This window comes from Danio rerio, chromosome 19 (genome assembly GCF_052040795.2).
Source record: "Danio rerio strain M-AB ecotype USA chromosome 19, GRCz13ab, whole genome shotgun sequence".
NCBI classification, from domain to species: Eukaryota; Metazoa; Chordata; class Actinopteri; order Cypriniformes; family Danionidae; genus Danio; species Danio rerio.
The window spans coordinates 34,286,850-34,310,504 of NC_141039.2; the positions used below are offsets into that span (position 1 = coordinate 34,286,850).

Sequence of the window (23,655 nt, forward strand, 5' to 3'; positions counted from 1 at the left end):
TATATTTCTACAACACACTAATTATTTTACATGTAAAGAGTAAGAGTAAATAAACATCATACTGGACTGCGCAACTCGCTGTCCTTCAAACTATTATTTACAACATTACATCAATTCACGTTTACAGAAAATGACCTTATGCGCATTTAAACAGCTCACACTGTGTTTCTCTGGGAAATCAACAGATGACCGTGTCTCTACATGATAATATGCGCACAGACACGCTGACAGGACAGCCAATCATCAGACTTACTCAAACCATCGTCATTCCGTTACTTTGCTTTTCTCCATCAATCGGTATAGGGGAATTAATATACAAATTAAGATCACACACAAATATTCAGATAAACATCTTTTTAGACACAGTGACCGTCAGTTCTCTCTCCCTCCCTCTCCCTCTCTCTCATACACAATACGCAGAAGTTGAGTAAATCCATTCACAGCAGAACTATCCTAAAATCCAACATATAACCTTCCTCGCAACTTTTCCAGTCATGCATTGATAGCGAGTGTTAAAAGAGGACTAGTAAAGCGCTCACCTCAGACGAGCATCCGCGGATCAGCTGTTTCTCCGAGCTCCACTTTATCTGATCTGCGCTGGTTCCTCGAGCTCCCGGCGGCTCTCATACAACATGTCGTGTTTAAAGGTGATGACAGCGGGCTGGAGAAGAGCCGCAGTGCCGTACACACAGACTCACACACATTACCCGAGCGCTCCGGTGCTGCTGTGAGTCTGAGCCCGCGATCCTTTACTCTTCGCATATGCAGAGGGTGGAGTGACGGAGCCTCGCCGCGCATTGACTCATGGGTACTGTAGTTCTGTTCTGATGGATACACTGCAACAAAAGCAGCTCGAGAGGGTGTGTTCTTGCAGGCAGCAGGTTTCAGGTTGTGGTACAGTTTCACTTGTGGAAGTGAAGGTTTTTGTGTCACGAGGTGTTTTCGGGTATCTTTAGGCTATTTGCTGACTGGGTGTTGCAATTATTCCAAGCTTGTATTATATTATGATTACAAAATCCATTAAAATTTTTAATCCATTTTTAAAATAAAATAATTAAATAAATTAAATAATTAAATAATTAATTTATTTATTAATTTTTTAATGGTAACAAAAACGATTAATGAAATTATTATTACTATTATTATTTATTATTATTGTTGTTGTGGTTATAATTACTGTCATTATTATATTATTTAATTGTATTATATTTTAATTACTGTAATTATATTGTTATTGTCATTATTATTTGCAGTGATTCATAATTTTATAACGTATATGAATAAATAATAAATATTATGCAATTTTATTGTTATTTTGAAACAAACAATTTATGTAAATTTCTTATTATTATTTTATTAATGGCAAAAACAACGATTAATAAAATTATTGTGTATAATTATTATTATTAGAAGTAGTAGTACTACTGTTAGTTTATACTGTATTATAATTATATTATAAATTTTTATTGTATTGTAATTATTTAATATATATCATAATTGTATAATGTATATGAATAAATATTTTTGTACAGTAATGTATTATTGTTATTTTGAAACAAACAACTATATGCAGATTCCTTATTTATATTTTACTGGTGACAAAAATCTATCTATCTATCTATCTATCTATCTATCTATCTATCTATCTATCTATCTATCTATCTATCTATCTATCTATCTATCTATCTATCTATCTATCTATCTATCTATCTATCTATCTATCTATCTATCTATCTATCTATCTATCTATCTATCTATCTATCTATCTATCTATCTATCTATCTATCTATCGTCTGTCTGTCTGTCTGTCTGTCTGTCTGTTCATCCATCCATGTACCCATCTATGTACCCATCCATCCATCCATCCATCATTCCATCCATTCATTTATTTAGAGGAAGATTTATATTGTACAATTTGGCTCAACCTGGAATTCAGAATTCAGCAGTAATAGACAATGAAATGACACTACACTAATAGGGATTCAGCATGGCTTTGATGTGTAACTTTCATGTACAGTAATAGGAAAAAAAAGTGTAGCATCTGCTCCAATCCGGTGTCTGTTTCCTGAACACAGCTCCCAGTGCCTGCTGCCTGACTTTCTAATGAGCCTGCAAAATTATACTTAGAACAAGAAGCAATGAAAGCGATACTAAAATAACTTTTAACACACATTATAAAAGGCCAACCCTTCCCTTGAGGTTCTGCCTTATTGTTTTTGGCTTTCTTTATTTTGGAATAAACGGTGGCAGGAGCCTTCATTGTCATTGTTTCAGTGAGGAAAAGAGAAACTTGTTTTTAGAAATGGGCTTGATAGGAAGTTCACCCTCCAAGCTGATGTCTAAATATAGCTGTAATGTGCGACAAGAACTGTGCACTTAGTTGTTCAGGAAAGAAACCCTTTGGTCATCACAGCCATGAGAGACGGGTCTTAGTAAACACTAGCGAACATGCAAATAACACTAATGTAGCACCATTAGTAGTACACGTGTTAGTTCCTCAAAACTCACGGTCTGACTTTTCAAAAGGTACAAATTTGTATATAAAGGTTTCATATGGTTACTTTGAAGTAATTGGTTAAAAGTACATTGCTTTTCTGCTGAAATGTTAAGTAAGGACTAACCTACATTTTAGGTAAATTAATTACAGTTACAGTACTTGCCTTAAATAGTGTACATAAATGTAAGTTTTAAATGTAAGTTTTATGAATAATTTCAGAGAAGCAGAACAACATACTGTATGTTTTGCAGATTAATTCTATTTTCCAACTAAATAACATTTATATAAGTTATAATAATAACAATAATAATAATGATAAAAAAATAATTATATTTATATGATGCTTTCATGGACACTTTAGGGGGAATCTCCTCATTCACCACCAGTGTGCAGCATCCACCTGGATGACACGACGGCAACCATTTATAACCAGCTGATTGGTTGAGAGGAGACAAAGTGATGAAGCCAATTATGATATGGGGATGGTTAAAAGGCCATGATGGACGGAAGAACATCCTGAGATTTTTAACATCCACAGAAAGTCAAGACCTCGGTTTAACAACTCATCCGAAAGACGCCAATATAGTGTCCCCTTTACTATACTGGGGTGTTAGGATCCACAACACAGGATGAGCGCCCCCTGCTGGCCTCACTAACACCACTTCCAGCAGCAACTTTGCTTTCTCATGTGGTCTTCCTTCCAGGTACTGACAAGGCGCAGCCCTGCTTCGCTTCAGTGGGCGACCATGTGAGAGTGGCAGAGAGCTAGCTGCTGGCTCAAGATAATTGCATATGCTCAGGAAACAAAATATTGAAAAATTAGTTGAAAATGTATGGTACTGGTTGACTCAAATGAAAAGAATTAGGAGTGTAACGTCTATTGTATGTTTTGAGATATGCCGAGTTTTAGTATTGAGTCAAGAAATTCAAATACCTATTTAACTAAGTTACTTTTCAGACAAAATAATTGATTAAGTATTATAAAAACAATTTTGCTGATGTAATTAGGTGGCGATGTGGTGGCGCAGTGGGTAGCGATGTCACCTCACAGCAAGAAAGTCACTGGTTTGAGCCTCAGCTGGGTCAGTAGGCATTTCTGTGTGTAGTTTGCCTGTTCTTCCAGTGTTTGTGTGAGTTTCCTCTGGATGTTTTTGTTTCCCCCACAGCTCAAAGACATGTAGTATAGGTGAATTGGGTAAGCTAAAATTGTCCAAAGTGTATGTGTGTAAGCGAGAGTGTGTTTGGATGTTTCACAGTGATGGGCTGCAAATGGAAGGTAAGTAGATAGGTACTACCTTTAATTTAAAAGCATATGACAGCAGTGACAGCTTGTGTACCATTATTTCTGAGACTGCAGTAATGGATGTATGTGAAAACCTGCACGCTAACTTGATGCTGACATCATAGCTATCGCCTTTATAGCTAAACAAGTGTTATAACAAGTCCTAAGCAAATGGAAGAACAAATGTTGATGTTACTTGTGTTACGCTCAAAATGTGCATTTTGAATTGCCCAGAAAGCACGTTTATTTAATTTACATAAAATTTTATATGTAATACTATTGCGTGCATCAACATGATATGCGTTCAGTTTGCTGAAATGCATAACTGCATTTTTATACACAAACACACACACACACACACACACACACACACACACGTACAGATGTTTGTTTTTGTGAATTGTTTATATACTGTAAAAACTGTTATTTTTATTGCGCTAACCCCACCATACCCCTAAAACCACCTCTCACCGGAAACTGTGTACAGTTTTACTTTCTGAAAAAAATATTCTGTGTGATTTATAAGCTTTTTGAGAAATGAAACATCAGCAATGTCCTCATATTTCATTTCACCACCTTCTTATAATACCTGTGTCATACCTATGTCATTATATAGATTTGTGTCCTGACATGTCACAAAAACACGTACACACACATACACACATATTTATTTGTTCATTAATTTATTCATTCATTTTCTTTTCGGCTTAGTTTCTTTATTAATTTGGGGTCGCCACAGTGGAATGAACCACCAACTTATCTAGGGTATGTTTTACGCAGCGGATGCCCTTCCAGCTGCAACCAATCACTGGGAAACACCTGCACTCTCATACACTACGGACAATTTAGCGTACTCATTTCACCTATAGCGCATGTCTTTGGACTTGTCTGGAACCACAGCACCCGGAGGAAACCCGCGCAAACATGGGGAGAACATGCAAACTCCTCACAGAAATACCAACTGACCCAGCCGAGGCTCGAACCAGCGACCCTCTTGCTGTGAGGCAATCGTGCTACCCACTGTGCCACCGTGACGCCCCACATATTCATACATTATGATGTAAAAGTTATGATCCTGCTTGGATTTAAAAACAATGATGTTATAAATAATGTTCAGTTTTTGCACAGATCATTAATTTATGAGACTTCCATGTATCTCTAAAAGGCATGTGTATTAAATTTGTTTTGCCTAAATTGGTTTTCATTGCTCTCAAAATGCAGATAGCCGTTGACTTGCATTTTCTGAATCACCAATATATCTTGTTTATAAAAACGTTTAATAAATAAGAAACTCGCCCTTTTGTCTACACTCAAAAAAATAACTCATTGGATGAACTCAATTTAATTGAGTGCAGGATTTACATCCAATAGATTTGTTTTGCACCAACTAAAAAAAAAATTTTGCACAATTAAATGCAATTGAGTTGGTCAAACATGATTTTATCAAATAAAAGTTGAAATACATTTGTATTTTTAATTAACTTAAACTCAAACATCTCATATCATGTATGTCTATTATGTGTCTTACATTTTAAACTCTCAATCTCAGAAATAAAGGTACAAAATCTGTCAATGAGCTGGTACCTTTTCAAAAGGTACGTTTTTGTTCCTAACAGTACCTTAAAGGTACATATTAATACCTAAAAAGTACAAATTTGTACCTCACAGTAACTTAAAGGTACAAAAGTAACCCTTAAAGGTACACAAGTGTGCGCTAAAGGTACTAATGTCCACCTCTCTGGTACAAAAGTGTACCTTTTCAAAAGGTACCACCCCAGTGACAGGTTTTGTACCTTTATTTCTAAGGTGTAGTTTTATTTGAAGGAATCCTAAATTAAATAAAAGAGCCATTTGAAGCATATAATATATACAGTAATTGATTAACATTGATCTCAGAATTAATTTTAGGACAGTTATTGCTCACTGAGCGAGTAAACAAACTGCTTTTTTGCAAATAAAGCAGCCAACAGCCAAAGCATGGGTGCTTTTGCAAGATGGTGATCTCAAAACTCAAAGCACATGAAAATCTTCAAAATCGTCAAACTAATGTGAAGATTAAACTCTAAATCAAAGGTCTAACTTTATACACCTAAGATTACTTTTTATTGTTAACATAAATAATTAATTCAATCACACGCAAAGCATGCTGGGAACTACAAATGCCCTAACCAGGTAGTTGGGCTAACGCAATTCCTTCATGTTGTCCCAACACAAAACGCTTATGTTAACTTAATGCTTTACACATATAAGTGGACTGAACATAAAACAAAGAAGTTGGCCAAAGAAATTACAAGAATTGCGTTGTTTCAGCTCATTTTAAACAGGTAGTTTGAACAAGCAGCAGTTATCATATTTCAGTGTATTTGAGCTCCTCAATATGTCACTGTATGTCCCTGCTCCACTGATCAGTTTCAGCCTAATATCTCCTTTGATGTTCTGCTGAAGAACACATATTTTAAAAAATTTACGTTTAAGTCTGTTAAACAGATTTGTGGAATATTATGGAACTCTTTTGGAAATAAATAAATTAACTCAGAACAATTATGTCGAAGGTAAACCGTGTCGTACATGTATTATACTCTATACACTTGCGCCATCTGCTGGAGGTGTTTCACGTTTCATCAATAAAATGCTTTTTATTACAGTTTCTCTCAGTCGCTTTGGTGCATTTCTCACAACATTATTTACATTTGGACAGCATGTAATCCATTCCTCAAAACAATTAGTCATTTGTGCACATCATAGTAGTTTCCTTCCAACAAATTGCAAATGCTTTTGGACATGCATCAATTGCTTTTATACAACTCTCTGCTGTTTTGTAACATTATAATTGGCTTATGTCATGTCAGTCAAAATTAAGCAAATTTGTGAATGCTGAATAGTCATTCCATATAAAACTAATAGTACTCATTTCATTACTTGAGTCTTTGAATATAAAAATGTTGAACTAGTTCCCCACAGCTGCATAAATGAACGATAAAACATTGTTATAAATATATATTAAATATTAGGGCAAACATGTATAAACAAATATATGAAAATATTATATTAATAAAAAACTGACTATATATGTACGGAGAAAAAAACCTGCAAAAACCAAATAAATAAATACAAAAATACATGTAAATTAGTAAATAAATTAATAAATTCCTGCATAAATAAAACAAAAAATGTATTAATAAATATGCAAATATTTAAATAAATGAGTAAATTAAGCCATATATTTCAAATAAAATAAATAAATAAATGCACAAATATATAAATAAATGAGTAAATTAAGCTGTAAATTCCTGCATAAATAAAATAATAAATAAATAAGTGTGCAAATATAACTAAATGAGTAAATAAAGCTGTAAATTCCTGCGTAAATAAATAAATAAATATGGAAATATTTAAATAAATGAGTAAATAAAGCTGTAAATTCCTGCACGAATAAAATAATAAATAAATAAATATGCAAATATTTAAATAAATTAGTAAATTAAGCTGTAAATTCTTGAATAAATAAATAAATAAATAAATAAATAAATAAATATGCCAATATTTAAATAAATTAGTAAATTAAGCTGTAAATTCTTGCATAAATAAAATAATAAATAAATATGCAAATATTTAAATAAATTAGTAAATTAAGCTGTAAATTATTGAATAAATAAAACAATAAATAAATAAATATGCAAATATTTAAGTAAATTAGTAAATTAAGCGGTAAATTCTTTCATAAATAAAATAATAAATAAATATGCAAATATATAACTAAATGAGTAAATAAAGCCGTACATTCCTGCGTGAATAAAACAATAAATAAATAAATATGCAAATATTTAAATATATGAGTAAATAAAGCCATAAATTCCCGCCTGATTAAAATAATAAATAAATAAATATGCAAATATTTAAATGAATTAGTAAATTAAGCTGTAAATTTTTGCATAAATAAAATAATAAATAAATAAATAGGCAAATATACAAATAAATGAGTAAATAAAACTATAAATTCCTTCATAAATAAATGAACTAATAAATAAATAAATAAATAAATAAATTAATAATAAATAATAAAATGCAAATAAATAAATTTATGCGTATAAAAATGCACACATTCCTATAAGTAGGAATAAGTATATAAATACTTCATAGCACGGGCAGGTAAATAATTAAATAAATTATAGGAATGTTGGGGGAATAAGAAAATGCTAAACTAAAAAGTTTATTTTCCCTCCTTTCAAATGTTTATTCATTCTTGAGCTTAGTTTTTTTTCCTCAGGATTTTAATATACATTTATTTATTTACTTACATATGTATTTATCTGTTTTGTTTATTTATGCTGGAATTTATTGATTTGTTTACTCATTTATTTATTAAGCAATATTTGGGTATTTATTTATATTTATATAATATATAATGTTATACATGATATAACTTTACTTATAACATTATAGACTCATAATGTTTTGAGTGCAATATGTATCAGAAATTGTTATTGTATTATTTATGTATTGTATGTATGTATCTGTTTATTTATTTTAATTTACAGTCCATGCTTAAAAATGCTTTCACATCTCTTTACAAATTATTGTAATTCATATAAGGTATTTAATTAATAGGAAGTTTTTTTGAATATCAATAAAACAATTTAAATACATAAAGATTCAATAAAAAAAGCATTGACTATTTTTTTATTTATTCATTCATTCATTTATTTATTCATTATTTATTTATTTATTTATATGACGTAGTACAAATAATAAAGTAAAATGTTTTTAAATACGAAAATAAATTAAAAGTAATAAACTAATAAATAAAATCTAAATATATTTGACGAGTTTGAATGTATTACTATGTGAATATATATTACACAAAAATCTTCTAGACGAGCCGCATGCCTACGTCACGAGCAGGTGAAAGGTCACGTACAGAAAGATGGCGGCGTCCAAGAAGGCAGGAGTAGTATTGAAGACGGTTAAGCAAATCATTGTACAGTTTTGTCCTTTTGATAATAATGCTCGCTCCGCACGGTAAGAATTCTTCACATACGTTGATTTACGTCTCGTGATTATGGTTAACGTTGAACGAGTAACGTTATGTCTGGTAAAGTAAATCTTGTTCTTGAGCATGACTTTATCAGCTCTTCTGGTGCAGGTTATTCGTAACATTTCATATTGTTGCCTTCGCCACTGCCGAACTATTCTCCAAACCCGACGTTTGACTTGTCAAGTGAACGGTACTATACATCGATAATTCGGAATTATATGCAAATATATTTGTGGAAAGCTAACATGCTTATGATGTCGCATTGATAATATGAAGCTCATCATGATTCAACTGCATTCGTATAAAGTAAGAGGATAACGTTACGTTAATTCTTCCAAAAATGAACAGTCACCATTTACTTTACCTTCGCTGTTTGCATTTTTCTGTTTTGAACACAAAAGAAGATATTTTGAAGAATGCTGAAAACTTGTAAACATTGACATTTAAAGTATTTATTTTTGGTTACATAGTTATTGTTTTTCAGCTTTCTTCAGAATATCATTCTTGTGATGGACAGAGTAAAGAAACTCATAACAAAGATTTAAAACCACTTGAGGGTGAGTAAATAGTGAGTACAATTTCATTTTAGGATGAATTATCTGTATTGTAAAACCTCTGGCGTCCCTTTCTGAGTAATCCAAATAACTACAGCAGGCTAAGAGTGATCAGTCAAAAGAGTTTAACACTAATACATTTGTTATAATTATTGATAATTGCACAGTATACCAATTTTCATGATGCGTACACTTTCCTTCCACATGTTGATTATTTTTGTTGTTGAATAACTGATAAAAGATGACAAAATAACTGATGAAGGGATTATACAAAGAGTCTAAACCCCTATTATTATTTATTAATGAATGTAAAATTATCAGTGATTAAATAATTGTAAATTAATGAAATGTAAAGTATTTATCATGATTAATAAGGTAGATGCTGAGGTATGCTAAAGGACTTTTCAATTTGTCAGTTGCCTAAGTTAAGCGCTTTTGGGAAACTGTATGCCATTGCAAAAATCGGCACGTTTAAGGTCTGTTTTCTTTAAACATCAGCTATCTCCACTGGCTGAGTGATATCTGATATAAAGTGGGTCTCAGATTGTACTAGAGTCACTGCATTAAATTGCATTTCCTCCCGCCATGCCTTTATAATATGAGCATTTATTTTACCCCAGCATATTCAATAGAGCTTCAGCCCTAGCCTGCCGATTCTGACGGCCGCATGCGAGTAAACTGCTTTTTGTCTCATTTTATGCTTGAGCAACTAAATGAATGCCAAAACCTATTTAACTGATTGTATTTTAATTACATTACAATATTAATGCTGTAAAAGGAACCAGATAAAATGGAAAAAAGTCACATTAACCGTTCACCGGAAGTTTATCATTATGGGAAGAAACACTAGCTCTGCATATACCCTATAATAACGATTATACTCAAAGATCTTGGGAAGTTAGTTGAAATTTGGCCATTTCAAATAGGGTTGTACAATTAAGCAAATTAGTGAATGTCATGCACATCTTCGTAGGAAAGCACAGTTTTATGAAATCTCCACTGAAGGCCAGGGGGCGCTCTAATGTAGAATCTTCAAATACCCACAAAGAAGAAACCCAGAAACCCCCAAAGAAGTTGCACAATAATTGCTGCATCCGAAATGGCATGCTTCTCGTGTAGGTTCAGCATTTGAATTTAAACTTTAAAACTGTTGGAAGAGTATGTTTTATATAGTATGAATGTAAAGGATAGTAGTGCAATTAAAACATACTACATTCACCATTTAATTATCACACAATCTACTCGCATCAGTTGTGTTCCTTCATTCCTATGTATAAATTTTCTTGTGCTGACTTTTGGGATAGTAAAGTGTCCACCGAATGCACACTACTTTTCTGAGAACTTTTCGTCTGCTGTTTTTCAAATACTGTTAATTCAGCCATACTGCTGGACTTATGAAACTGAGGCCAGCTAGTGAAGTGCTGCGCAGGTAAACCTCACTCCTCTGACATTTAAAGGTGCTCTAATGACAGATGCTAGAGGCCATGGTCTTCGGACTCCCTGGTTGGATCCTAGATCAGAGCAGATTGGGTGGTGTAGGACCTGCTGGTTGCAGCCTGCAGATTAACTAACGTTAATGAGGATGTAACGTTGACTATCATCATTCGACCCCAAACAGCGAATTCGAATAATTAATATTAATGAATAATACACCTGCTCAATGAAAATCAGATGATTCACTATTAATAAATCTGACATAACTTGATCAGAAATTTAAAAAAGGGAGATTAAGCCATCAATAGAAAGTAATACCATGTCTTGCAGGTCCAATACTTTTTTTTTGTTCAGCTGCATTAGCGCTATAGTGGACCAGTGGTAATCACATTGCGTTACTAACGCCGTCTGACCCGTGTTCGAACCTCACCTGGAAAATTATGATTATTATTTTTTTTCATCTTTATTGTTAAGACATGTAATACTGTTAGGGCTTTTGAAAATTTGAATTTGTAAAGCAGCTGTTTTCTTGAAAAAGACGTGATAGTGTCACTAGAAACTGAACTGGAAATGATCTTATTTTAAAATAGACAGTCGTGAACTGAGGTGGGCCGGTCTGGCTTGAAACTCCAGGGCTGAAAATGAGTCCCACTCCGGCCCTGTCGAGAAGAGTTGCTCTTGCTGATCAAGAGACAAAGTCTCACAAGGTTTACTTCCAAAATGATTTTATTCTTTTCGAAGAATAAGTCTGACACTCACACAGGAACACCGGTTGCTGCAGAGTGTGATGCAAAAGCTAACCAGACACCAGGTTTTATCTTGCTTGCCCTGCTTCAAGACCCACTCCGTCACAGTTGACAGACAGCTCACTTTAGAGCATTCCTCCTTTAGAGGATCAAGATATGGCTCCTAGGAGTTAAACTTATTAAGTGCATATGTTTAAAAGCAGATGACCACCTTCTGAATGACCCTTCTTGTAATATGTTTTTGCACCATCTTTTCTTAGGAAGGCATATGGTTCTCACAGTTTTTCTGTAGTTTGGTGCATTTCTCACAACATTATTTACATTTGCACAACAGTTAATGCATTTTTCAAAACAATTAGTCATTTTTGCACATCATAGTAGTTTCCTTCCAACAAATTGCAAATGCTTTTGGACATGCATCAATTGCTTTCATACAACTCTCTGCTGTTTCTAACATTATCATTTGCTTATGTCATGTCAGTCAAAATTAACTAAACTTATAAATGCTGAATAGTCGTTCCATATAAAACTAATAGTCCTCATTTCATTAATTGAGTCTTTACATACAAAAATGTCTAACTAGTTGGCAAAATCTGTCAAGCTAATTTTATTTAAAAAAATATATATTTTTTTTCCTAAAAATATCTTCTGAATTGAACAATTATGAAATTGTTAAATTTGAAAGACATTTTTAGGATTTCAACCTATGTGTGTTGTTGGTTCAGTTTCAATATGTTCTGCAATATTGTTTACAGTCGTGCACAGCTCTACCCAAAGGAAGTTTGTGTTTGTTGTAAATAAGGGTGTATTTATTCTTTTGCACAATGCTGTGAATAAATTAGAGCATATGCAGTAAAATGTGAAAGATACATATTCAGTGTCTTGTACTCAGATACCTCACTAAATGCAGTGATGTCGAACTTTACTGTAGTTTTCAAATGGCTGTGCAAATAGTATACAGTGCTGTCTTGAGCATTTTCAGGACGTGTCACCAACATCTGACTTTTTTGCATTAGAAAAAATGTTGAGAGTAAACTGTCATAATGAAAACATGACAAAGCCATTTGACTATCTTGTTCATTAACAATGGTGTCAGGACTTTTCATCTTGATGACACCGGCACTTTTATTGACATGAATACGTGCTTTTTGGAATGAGTTCTCCATTTTGAGCATGTGACATGCTTTTGCAGGTTATCAACTGGGTTTTTCAGTTTGTAAAATTGTTTTAAGAAATGCATTAACTGTTGTGCAAATGTAAATATTGTGAGAAATGCACCAAAGCCACTGAGAAAAAACTGTAATATACTGTACAGTGATTCTAGTAAGAAAGAGAAGTTTTATATAAACTAATGTTTTGGTAATGTTTTGGCCAGTTTTTATGAGCTGCTATTTTAAAATGATCGCAGTGTTGCACTTATATTTCTGTAATTACAACACAGTCTTTATTATTTTATGAACCATAGCTCACTCTCGATCATAAGAATTAATACATTATTGTTACCAGCAAACAATAATCCACACTAGATAGTCATCTCTCAATAATCTACACTCGATAGTCAACCCTCGATAATTCACACTCGATAGTCAACCCTCGATAATCCACACTCGATAGTCATCACTCCGTAGTCAACACTCGATAATTCACACTCTGTAGTCATCACTTTTTAGTCATCACTCATCACTCGAGAGTCATCTCTCGGTATCCACACTCAATTGTCATAACTCGATTGGCATCACTCGATATTCCAATCACTTGATAGTCAACGCTCGAAAGTCATCACTCGACAGTCATCACTTGATTGTCAACCCTCAAAAATCCACACTCGATAGTCATCACTTGATAGTCAACCCTCAATAATCCACAATCTATAGTCATCACCCTCGGTAGTCAACACTCGATAATTCACACTCGATAGTCATCACTCTAAAGTCAACCCTCAATAGTTAACACTCGATAGTCATCACTTGATAGTCAACCCTCAATAATCCACACTAGATAGTCATCACTTGATAGTCAACCCTCAATAATCCACACTCTATAGTCATCACCCTCGGTAGTCAACACTCGATTATTCACACTTGATAATTTACACTTGATAGTCATTACTCCGTAGTCAACTCTCGATAATTCACACTCGATAGTCATCACTCGGTAGTCATTCTAGACATCACTTGGTAGTCAACCCTTGATAATCTGCACTCAATGGTCATCACTCGATAGTCCGATCACTTGATAGTCAACACTCAATAGTCATCACTCGACAGTCATCACTCAATAGTCAACCATCAATAATCCACACTTGATAGTCAACACTAGATAATTCACACTCGATAGTCTTCACTTAAAAATCAACCCTCGATAGTCATCACTTGATGGTCAACCTTCAATAATCCACACTTAATAGTCATCACTCGACAGTTCACACTCGATAATTCACACTCGATAGTCTTCACTCGGTTGGCAACTCTCGATAATTCACACTCGATAGTCATCACTCTTGTAGTCAACACTCAGTAGTCATCACTCCAGACATTACTCTAGACATCACTTGGTAGTCAACCCTTGATAATCTGCACTTGATGGTCATCACTCGATAGTCCAATCACTCGATAGTAAACACTCGATAGTCAACACTCGATAGTCAACCCTCGATAATCCACACTCGATAGTCATCACTCCGTAGTCAACACTCGATAATTCACACTGGATAGTCATCACTCGGCAGTCATAACTTGATAGCCATCACTCAATAGTCATCACTCGATATTCATTACTCCATATACCCTCGATAATCCATATTCGATAGTCAACATGCAATAATCCACATTAGATACTCATCACTCGATAGTCAACACTTTAATGTCTATTATTGTTATTATTATTATTATTATTATTATTATTATTATATGATATCATTATGCAGTTTATACTTCTACATACTAATATGTAATGCACAATATATGCTGCACTTTTCTATAATATATTATAGTTCACTATCAAACATGCAGAATACAGATAGTTTGCGTGTTTCAAAAGACGTATTAGTTTACTATTTTAAAAAAAACACACTTATGTATATTAATATGTGATATTATTAAATATTAGCACCATTATTTGATTTTTTTCTAAACATTTTAACACAATGCTTATGCAGAAGTTTTTTTTAAAGAAAGTAATTAGATGACAAAAATGCATAGAAAGGTCCTAAAACAGGAGAAAAAATTCCCACCCGTGAAGTCCCAAAACACACTCCAGTCTTTCCCATCTCTTACAAATCTTCTGTATTACTTTCTTCCTGCAGAGAGTTTCTGTCCATTGTCTGGTCTGATAGAGCCAGATCCACAAATATGAACTGTGAGGTTATCACACAAGTGAAGCACGACCGATCGGAGCCCACCATTGATGTCATGTTTGGTGAGTGAATAACTCTCGATGTTGGACATAGTGATGTTTCATAATGTCTAACACGTGTTGTGGTGTTTTGCAGTGGATGGAGAAAGGCTGCTGATGAAGGGATCAAATCTAACAATTAAAGAAATCCTCTCTGCCTTACAGAGCCACTGCAGTGCCAAAGATCCTCAGGCTAAAGCAGGAGACAAGAAGTAGTTTATTGGAGATTCTGTATATATGTGTGCATGGGTGTGTAATAAATATGGTATGTGTCTTATATTGTTTGCAGTATCTTTTTTTAATCTAGAGAGGTATGTTTTATACACTACCTGACAAAAGTCTTGTCATCGATCCCAGTTGTAAAAGCAACAAATAATAACTTGACTTCTAAATTAATCATTGGTAAAGTGGCAGGCGGTTGATTTTTCAGATGAATCATCTGTTTAACTGCATCCCAGTCGTCAAAAACTGCAGAAGAGCTATTGGAACCCGCATGGACCCAAGATTCTCATAGAAATCAGTCAAGTTTGGTGAAGGATAAATCATGGTTTGGGGTTATATTCAGTATGGGTGTGTGTGTGTGTGAGATCTGCAGAGTGGATGGCAACATCATCAGCCTGAGGTATCAAGACATTTGTGTCGCACATTACATTACAAACTACAGCAGAGGGCAAATTCTTCAGCAGGACAGCGCTCATTCTCGTACTTCAGAAAGCAAAGGCAGTCATGGTGCTACAGGATTGGCCAGCCCACTCACCAGACATGAACATTATTGTCTGGGCTAAGATGATGGAGGAGGCATTGAAGATGAACTTGATGAACTCTGGGAGTCATACACAATATTTATTCTTCTTCCACTGCAGCATGACTTTATATTCTATATTGTACATTATTTCTGTTAAGTGACAAGACTTTTGTCAAAGCAAAGTCGGACCTTACTGTCTTAATTTTATAATTAAAAATCAAGGCAATCCAGGAAAAACAAATGTTGATTTGGAGTTTACACTTCACAGTTGGTTTTTAATGCTTATAGATACTAGTTTCTATCCTGGCTTGCAGTTTATAGAAGCAGTTTATAGTTTATAGAAAAAAAAAACTGGAAAATATAAATTGTAATATGCTAATGTGTCACTAAAAATGCAAGAATGCAATGTAAAAGGTCAAAATGGCAAGATGCTGGCTCACAGCTGAACAAATTATATAATTCTAAGTTTATTGTTAACAATGAACAATTCTGACTTTTTTTCTCAGTTTAGAGATAAAGACTTTTATACAGAATTCAAAGCTCAAACTTGTGAGAGTAATTTTGTGGAAAAAAATCAGAATTGTTAACTCACTATTTGTTAACTTGCTAACACAAATATAGAATACAGTCAGTGTTCATAAGTCACAAGAAATAATTTATTTCCTGCTATTAAAACCTGTATTTCAGAATTGTGATATAAATTTGCAATTGTAGATTTATAATGTGAGAAGGCAGAATAGCAAAAAATAACTCGCAATCAAATATAAAATATAAGGTTATATAATTCTATGATTTTCAATGCTGGCTTTATATCTTAGAGTCTCTCCTCACAATTGCTATTTAATATAACCACCTCACATTTCCAATATTGAGAATATATACACACACACACACACACATATATATATATATATATATATATATATATATATATATATATATATATATATATATATACACACACACAGCGGAACTCGAAACTTCTTCCTCATTTAGACTAAATAATAATTGATATGAAAGCTTATAGATGAAAAAACTTTTCGTCTAACATTAGGGCCTACATCTTTTTGAGAAGTTGTTGGTCACATTTTATTGTGATGGTCCGTTTGTTGAATTTAAGTTATGTTGCATCAACATGGCAACCAATTCTCATAGATTATAGGAAGACTGCTGAGTTGGTGTTAGTATTGGGTTTAGGGTTAGTGTAAGTTGACATGTACTGTACTTGTAAAGTTGCTAGTCTGTTGAAGGAGCAGTATCAGCAGATATTAAGCATACAGTAATATTCAAATGGACCATCATAATGAAGTGTTACTTATTGGTTTGTATATTTGTTGAAACAAGTACGTTATTAAGTAGTTATTAACTATAAAAACACTTTGCTTTTGCAGTCTGTCACAAAAGGCCATCTTTTCACCAAGTAAAGGTTTTCACTGATAAAACGCGTCATTCTCCAGTCCAGATGTTCCATCTATTCATGTGCACGATCTTTGTGATGATTGTCCTCTGACCCAGTAAATGTCATTTGACCGTTTTTAGTGGTCCCAAAAAACTCGAACCCTTCCCCAGTTTCTGCATCGCGTTTGCGGGCGGGAGGATGAGGAACTCCGCGCGGTGACGCCGCAGCATCGGATTGGCTCCTGTGATCGAGCACGTGCTGGAGGAGCTGTTGAAAAACCCCGCAGTCACTCGAGCAGATCAGATCAAATCTCAATTTACAGCTGTTGCGAGATTGAAAAGTAGAGGAGCATCATTATTCGGGAAAATGGTTGACAAATTCGTAGGAACGTGGAAAATGACCACCAGCGACAACTTTGACGAGTACATGAAGGCTATAGGTATGATTTAATTTTATTATTTAATAGTTAATAAAGTTTTAAAAAGATGCTGTAATTGTTTTGTTAGTAAGTGTATGGTAATTCAGTTAAAGTTAGTTTGGTAAACTGATGTATTATTAGTTTATTCATAATTTAACTATGGGAATGTGGACTATTCTTTGCTGTTTCTTCTCATTAATACTTTTCGTGACTGAATTTGTGCATTTTCCTATTTCAGGTGTGGGTTTTGCTACTCGTCAGGTTGGAAACCGGACCAAACCCAATCTAGTGGTGTGTGTGGACGAGCAGGGGCTGATCTGCATGAAGTCTCAGAGCACCTTCAAAACCACCGAGATCAAATTCAAGCTCAACGAGCCGTTCGAGGAGACCACGGCGGATGACAGAAAGACCACGGTTTGTACCGGACCGAACGGAATATATTAATTTCCAAGCCGTTTTTGATGATGTGAGGTTAACGGGCTTCTCCTTCTGCTTCTTTTTGTCTTTATCTGCAGACTGTCATGACTATCGAGAACGGCAAACTTGTGCAGAAACAGACCTGGGACGGCAAGGAGTCCACAATAGAGAGAGAGGTGTCGGATGGGAAATTAATAGCTGTAAGGATGCGCTTTGATTTATGAGTAGCACGTTGACATGATTTAATTAAAATATTAAGACCATTTAAAGATACTTATAAGATTATTTCTATTGCACTTTATTGTATTTTATAATGTTAAACTTTGTTTTTTTTTGCTCTTAATGCAAGTTGTTTTCATTTTTACAAGTTACAGCTTTACAGTTCTTGTCTATTACAAGTTAAGAAATATTAAATAGCAGGCTGTATTTTGTTATTTAGTATTATGTGTTAAAATAAGAAGTAGTTTTAAATTTTTTATACAAATTCATTTGCAATTTACAAACTAATTAATATGTTTATACAGTTCATACAAGTCATTTAAAGTAAAAAAAAAAAAAAACTTAAAACATTATATTTTACAATAGTATATTATCAGATTCTTATATTATCAATTATCAGAATTGTTAACCCACTATTTGTTGACTTGCTAACACAATTAAATATAGAATACAGTCAGTGTTCATAATCACAAGCAGTAATTTATATCTTTCATTAAAACCTTTGTTTCAGAATTGTGATATAAATTTTGCAATTCTGGATTTATAATGTAAAAATTTAGTAATGTAGTTCTGACGGAAAAAAGAAGTCTGAATTAGCAAAATATTAACTCCCAATCAAATATAAAATACTGTTATATAATTCTAAAATGTACAATTCTGACTTTATATCTTAAAGATTTTTTTTTCTCACAATTGGTGGTTAATGTAACCACACCACATTTTTAATATTGAGAACCAATTGAATTCTGAAATATGGCTAAATTTCCCCGTCAAAATTTATTAACAAAAAGTTGGAATATTGCATCATATTTTGTTATTTAATAAACTGTATTAAGAACAAGAATAAAAATGCAAAATGTGCGCTTAATGAAGGATTGCATTAAAAATTTTCAAAATATTCTTAAATATATTTTGTGCTTGAGAAACTAATTAGTTAATTAATTTGTTATTTATAATAATAATAACTTTGGTTTCCCAATTCCAAAACATTTTTATATTTTATAATCATTTTAATGTTAAGGAAACCTGGATATATTTAAAATAAAATAAATGAGTAAATAAACGAATATATTGGGATTTGCTTTCTGCATTTCTTTATGTATAAACTGGTATATTTAAAAAAAAATACTACAACTATTGTTTAGTAGCAGTTGTTGAGCAGTAATGAAAATTCGATGTTCATAAAATATATAATTATCAAACAATGAAAGTTTTAACAAAAATCTAATAGTGTTAGCAAGTAATTCTTTTTATTGCTGTAAAAATATATATAAACTGATGTAGTCTAGCATAATAGCAGTTACCATCTGTCTATTAGCTTGAACTAAATGTACAGAATAATATGGCCGAAGCATAAAGTCTTAGACTACCCCCCCTCCCCTCCACTTTTTGATGCTTTCACAGTTGAATTAATTCAAGGAATTCACAGCCTTGTTCTTCTTTTGTCAGAAATGCAAGATGGGTGATGTGGTGGCTGTCAGGACATATGTGAAGGAGGCATGAAGTAATCCAATCTGGATTTGAAGATGCCAGGCTCAGTTCAATGAGCAAAAACAGAAAGAAAAGAAAGCCAAAGTGAAATGTTACTTCTCTACTGAAAATCTCATGTTATTTTTGACACCAAAGCAAATGCTCACTGACCCTTTTAAAATGCATTTATTATCAGTCTTTATGGTGCTTTGAATAAAGTTGTTTTTATTTGCCTTCAGCTGAGTTGTGCTTTGTTGATCCCTGCTGTTTTAACACAGGCTTAGTCAAAATGCATGTGTCAACGCTTTCAAGAAAAATCCAGAGCAGAGATTCAGCGTTCAATCACAACAAGGTATAAACCACACGCATGTGGATACTACAATATAACAAAAAATCAAGCTAAAGTTGGTTTAAATATTGCAAACTCAAGGGTTTGGTTATTGTTTTATATAACACAGATTTTTATTACAGCCTTTGGGTTTAGTTTATACAAATTCATTTTGCAATTGCAATTGTCATATAAATTAAACCAATTAAAATATTTGTACAGTTCATGCAAGTTATTTAAAGTAAAAAAAACACAAAATTATTATTACGTTACAATGCATTAATAAAAATGTATTGTGAAAAATAATTTTGTTATTTAATAAACTGTAATAATATTAATAACTATTTGTGATGTTTATTAAATACACATATAAAATAAAAAGTTAATTAAATATAACTAAATTATTAAATATATTTTGTTGTTGAATATTATGTGGATACTACTCCTACTATAATCTGAAAAAATGCTGGGTCGTTTTAATCTTAAATTGGCTAAAATATTGCAAATTTAAGCATTGTTTTTTTTTATATATATATATATAACACATATTATATTCAAATTTAATCCCAACCTTTGGGTTTGATTTTATACAAATTCTTTTGCAGTTGTCTGGTAAATTAAACCAATTAAAATGTTTGTACAGTTCATGCAAGTTATTTAAAGTTAAAAGTTACATAATAATTATTAAGTTTCAATGCATTGACAAAAATGTAGGAACGCATCATAATATTGTTTTTTAATAGACTATGTAGTTATATTATTAATAACTATTTGTGATGTTTTTATATATTTTAAAATATATATGTTGGCATTATTCACCAAAAAGTTTATTAAACATTATAATAAATATATTTTGTTTCTAAACATTATGTGGTTACAACAATCTAAAAGTTTTAATCTAAAGTTGGCTAAAATAAAGCAAACTCAAGGGTTGTTGTTTTTTTCTTAGATAACCCGTTTTATATTCAACTTTGATCTCAACCTTTGGGTTTGTTTTTATACAAATTCATTTGCAATTGTCATGTTAATTAATCCAATTAAAATGTTTGTACAGTTCATGCAAGTTATTTAAAGTTTTGTATTGTTACAATGCATTAACAAAATGTAGGAATGTAACATATTTTATTATTCAATAGACTATGTAAAAATAACAATAATAATAATAACTGTACTTGTGATGTTTTGTATATTTTAAAATAAATACTGTTGTATTATTCAACAAAAAGTATATAAAAATATTATTAAATATATTTTGTTGTAGAATATTATGTGGATACTACAATCTAAAACAATAGGCAGTTTCAATCTAAAGTTGGCTAAAATATTGCAAACTCGAGGGTTGGGTTCTTTTTTTAACCCATATTATATTACAATTTAATCCCAACCTTTGGGTTTGTCCATATTTTTCCCAACTTTGGGTTGAAACAGTCTAGCAAAAGTCTATAAAACTTACTACATAATAAAAGATGTGAAAAAGTGTTTTAGCATGATCAAGAAGCTTCATGTCTTCTCAAAAATGACGATTTCAGAACTGCCACAATCATTAATGTGTCCAAGAAATCTCTAATTGTACCTTTAATTTAAACCTTTAATTATATTCCTTTCAGTTCTTAAAAAAATGGTACAATTATTCTATGACTATAACTTAAACTGTCACAGCCCTCCTTAAGGAGCAACAAAGAATGACTTTTCCCACAGTATTTGTGAGGAAATGTCATTTCTAAACAGCCTAACAAGTAAAGTTTCCTGATAAATTTAATAGTCTATTATTGCTTCATTATTTGACGTTAATGTACTGTTTCTGGTCTTGTTTGGGAAATCTCTGGGGATAAATCAACTAACACTAATGAATTCCGTTTCTTGAAGTTGAAGTCAAACACTTTAGTCCTTTCAACTTACATTAAACTGAATTCAAACCAGTTTAATCTTGTTTAACTTATAATAAAATTAATATAAAAACTTGACATATTGATATCGTTTTTACGGTGTATAAAAATTCAGCTTTTAATAACCTTTAATAACCCAATCAATTGAAATGTTAAACAATCAACAGTTCATTACAATTTAGATGAATTCAAACTCTGTTCATAATAAACAAAGGGCAAATACTATAGTTTACAGTAAGAGATAAATTCCCAGCTTGAACAATTTTACCTTGCGATGTAAAAATGATCTGTTAATTAGTTAACAATTTCCTGTATTATGTAATTCAAGATGACCTTTTCCTTTTATTTACATTTTTAGATTCCACCTTGATCTCTGCAGTTTACCTCTAACTATGAAAATAACCTTGAAACAATGTACTATATCAGGAAAAATGTATATTGACCTTATTCTAAAATGAGGAAGTGTGCTTGTTTTGGTGCTTGTTTTAGAACTTCCGGTTCAGTTGCCTATGGGAGAAATGACTAGGAATAATAAACAGCAGAAAATGGTCAAACTACTTGCTCTACAAACAAGTATGTCCATGACTATAAAGACAAAGCAGAACAATATAATAGGAAAATGTCAGTGTGCAACATGAAGCAGCGTAACAAGCTGATTTTAACATCTAAATAGCACCTATACGCCATCATTTTTGTAACATATAATAATAATTTATATTTTTACAGTAGCCTACTGTGACGGTTGGGGTGGGGGTAGGCATTATAAAATACAATTTATTGGGTAATTTTATAAAAAACATAAATATATGTCATGAACTTCCGCCTGCAATTGTACCTGATCTAGCCACAACCCTCCCCTACAAAAACAGCTTAAACCAGACTAGTAGGCTATTTTTAGTTGGTCCACCAGCCTGGTTTAAGAGGGGTTTCGGCCATTTATAGGCTGTTTTCCAGCCGTTTCCAGCCTGGTCTGGTCAGACTGGGAGATGACCAGCTAAAACCAGCTTGACCAGCCAAAACCAGTGATGTTCAGCTTAAACCAGGCTGGTTAAGCTGGTTTTAGCTGGTTTAAGCTCTTTAATTTCCAGCCTGACCAACTAAGACCAGGCTGAAAATGACTGGAAACCAGCCTGAAAATGCAGGCCAAAACATCTCTAAAACCAGGCTGGTCTATTAGCTAAAACCAGTCAACCAGCTTAGGTTGATTTAAGCTGTTTTTTTCCAGCAGGGTAGTACACGAAGAATACTAGCAGTTTAACACCAGCTTCTTCATTTTACATGACCAACTTTTATACAGTAGACTAATAAATCATTTCAAACTGCTACAAAAAAAGTCAACAAAAGTCACTTTGTTTAACTTTTGATGTTGAAAAGTTGTATTCAAGGTCCCCAAATGCAATTCAAAAGTGTAAATAAATGAAAAATATCCATGAATAATAAATTGTGGCAAAATTTTTAGTCAACTTTTGAATATTTTTTATTAAAAAGTGAAAGTCTATGAATTGTGCTAGACCAAATGTTTTGTCCTAATGGTAAAAACTTGAAGTGTATAGTATGAGGTGAAACAAACATTGTTTGTGGGCAGATCTATGTATATAAATGACAAAATCCAAATTCCTGGCAACTCTTTCAGCAGTGGTTCTTTTAGATATAACGTTATAAATGTTCCCTTTTACCTTTACATTTGTGCAGAGCTTTTACACCATCAGCTTTGTACAACATGAAAATTAAGATTTAAAAGCACATCTCCAAAATCATGCAGATCCAGGTTCTTGCATTCCCATGCCTTTTCACCTCAGTCCAAGAATGAAGACAACAAGAGAGTTAAACTG

General features: G+C 32.7%; 4 protein-coding genes across 5 annotated transcripts in view; 2 read left to right on the plus strand and 2 right to left on the minus strand.

Annotated features, from left to right (window-relative positions):
• pag1 (phosphoprotein membrane anchor with glycosphingolipid microdomains 1) overlaps positions 1 to 751 on the minus strand; it is a 101,808-nt gene extending 101,057 nt beyond the window's left edge. For both annotated transcript variants that reach the window (XM_087295879.1, XM_087295880.1), the window contains exon 1: positions 540 to 751. The gene's annotated coding sequence lies outside the window, so the exon portion shown is untranslated. The remainder of the gene's footprint in view (positions 1 to 539) is intronic.
• hpca (hippocalcin) overlaps positions 1 to 23,655 on the minus strand; it is an 802,490-nt gene that overhangs the window by 222,544 nt on the left and 556,291 nt on the right. The window lies entirely within an intron of this gene.
• Positions 8,696 to 15,218, plus strand: mrpl53 (mitochondrial ribosomal protein L53). The gene is made up of 3 exons (NM_001004653.1): positions 8,696 to 8,798; positions 14,853 to 14,965; positions 15,039 to 15,218. Exons 1-3 carry the CDS (start codon positions 8,704 to 8,706, stop codon positions 15,155 to 15,157), a joined length of 327 nt encoding a protein of 108 aa, NP_001004653.1. The 5' UTR covers positions 8,696 to 8,703; the 3' UTR covers positions 15,158 to 15,218.
• fabp4a (fatty acid binding protein 4a) lies at positions 17,391 to 19,847 on the plus strand. The gene is made up of 4 exons (NM_001004682.1): positions 17,391 to 17,524; positions 17,742 to 17,917; positions 18,019 to 18,120; positions 19,589 to 19,847. The coding sequence occupies exons 1-4, from the start codon at positions 17,452 to 17,454 to the stop codon at positions 19,640 to 19,642; spliced, it is 405 nt and encodes a 134-aa protein (NP_001004682.1). The 5' UTR covers positions 17,391 to 17,451; the 3' UTR covers positions 19,643 to 19,847.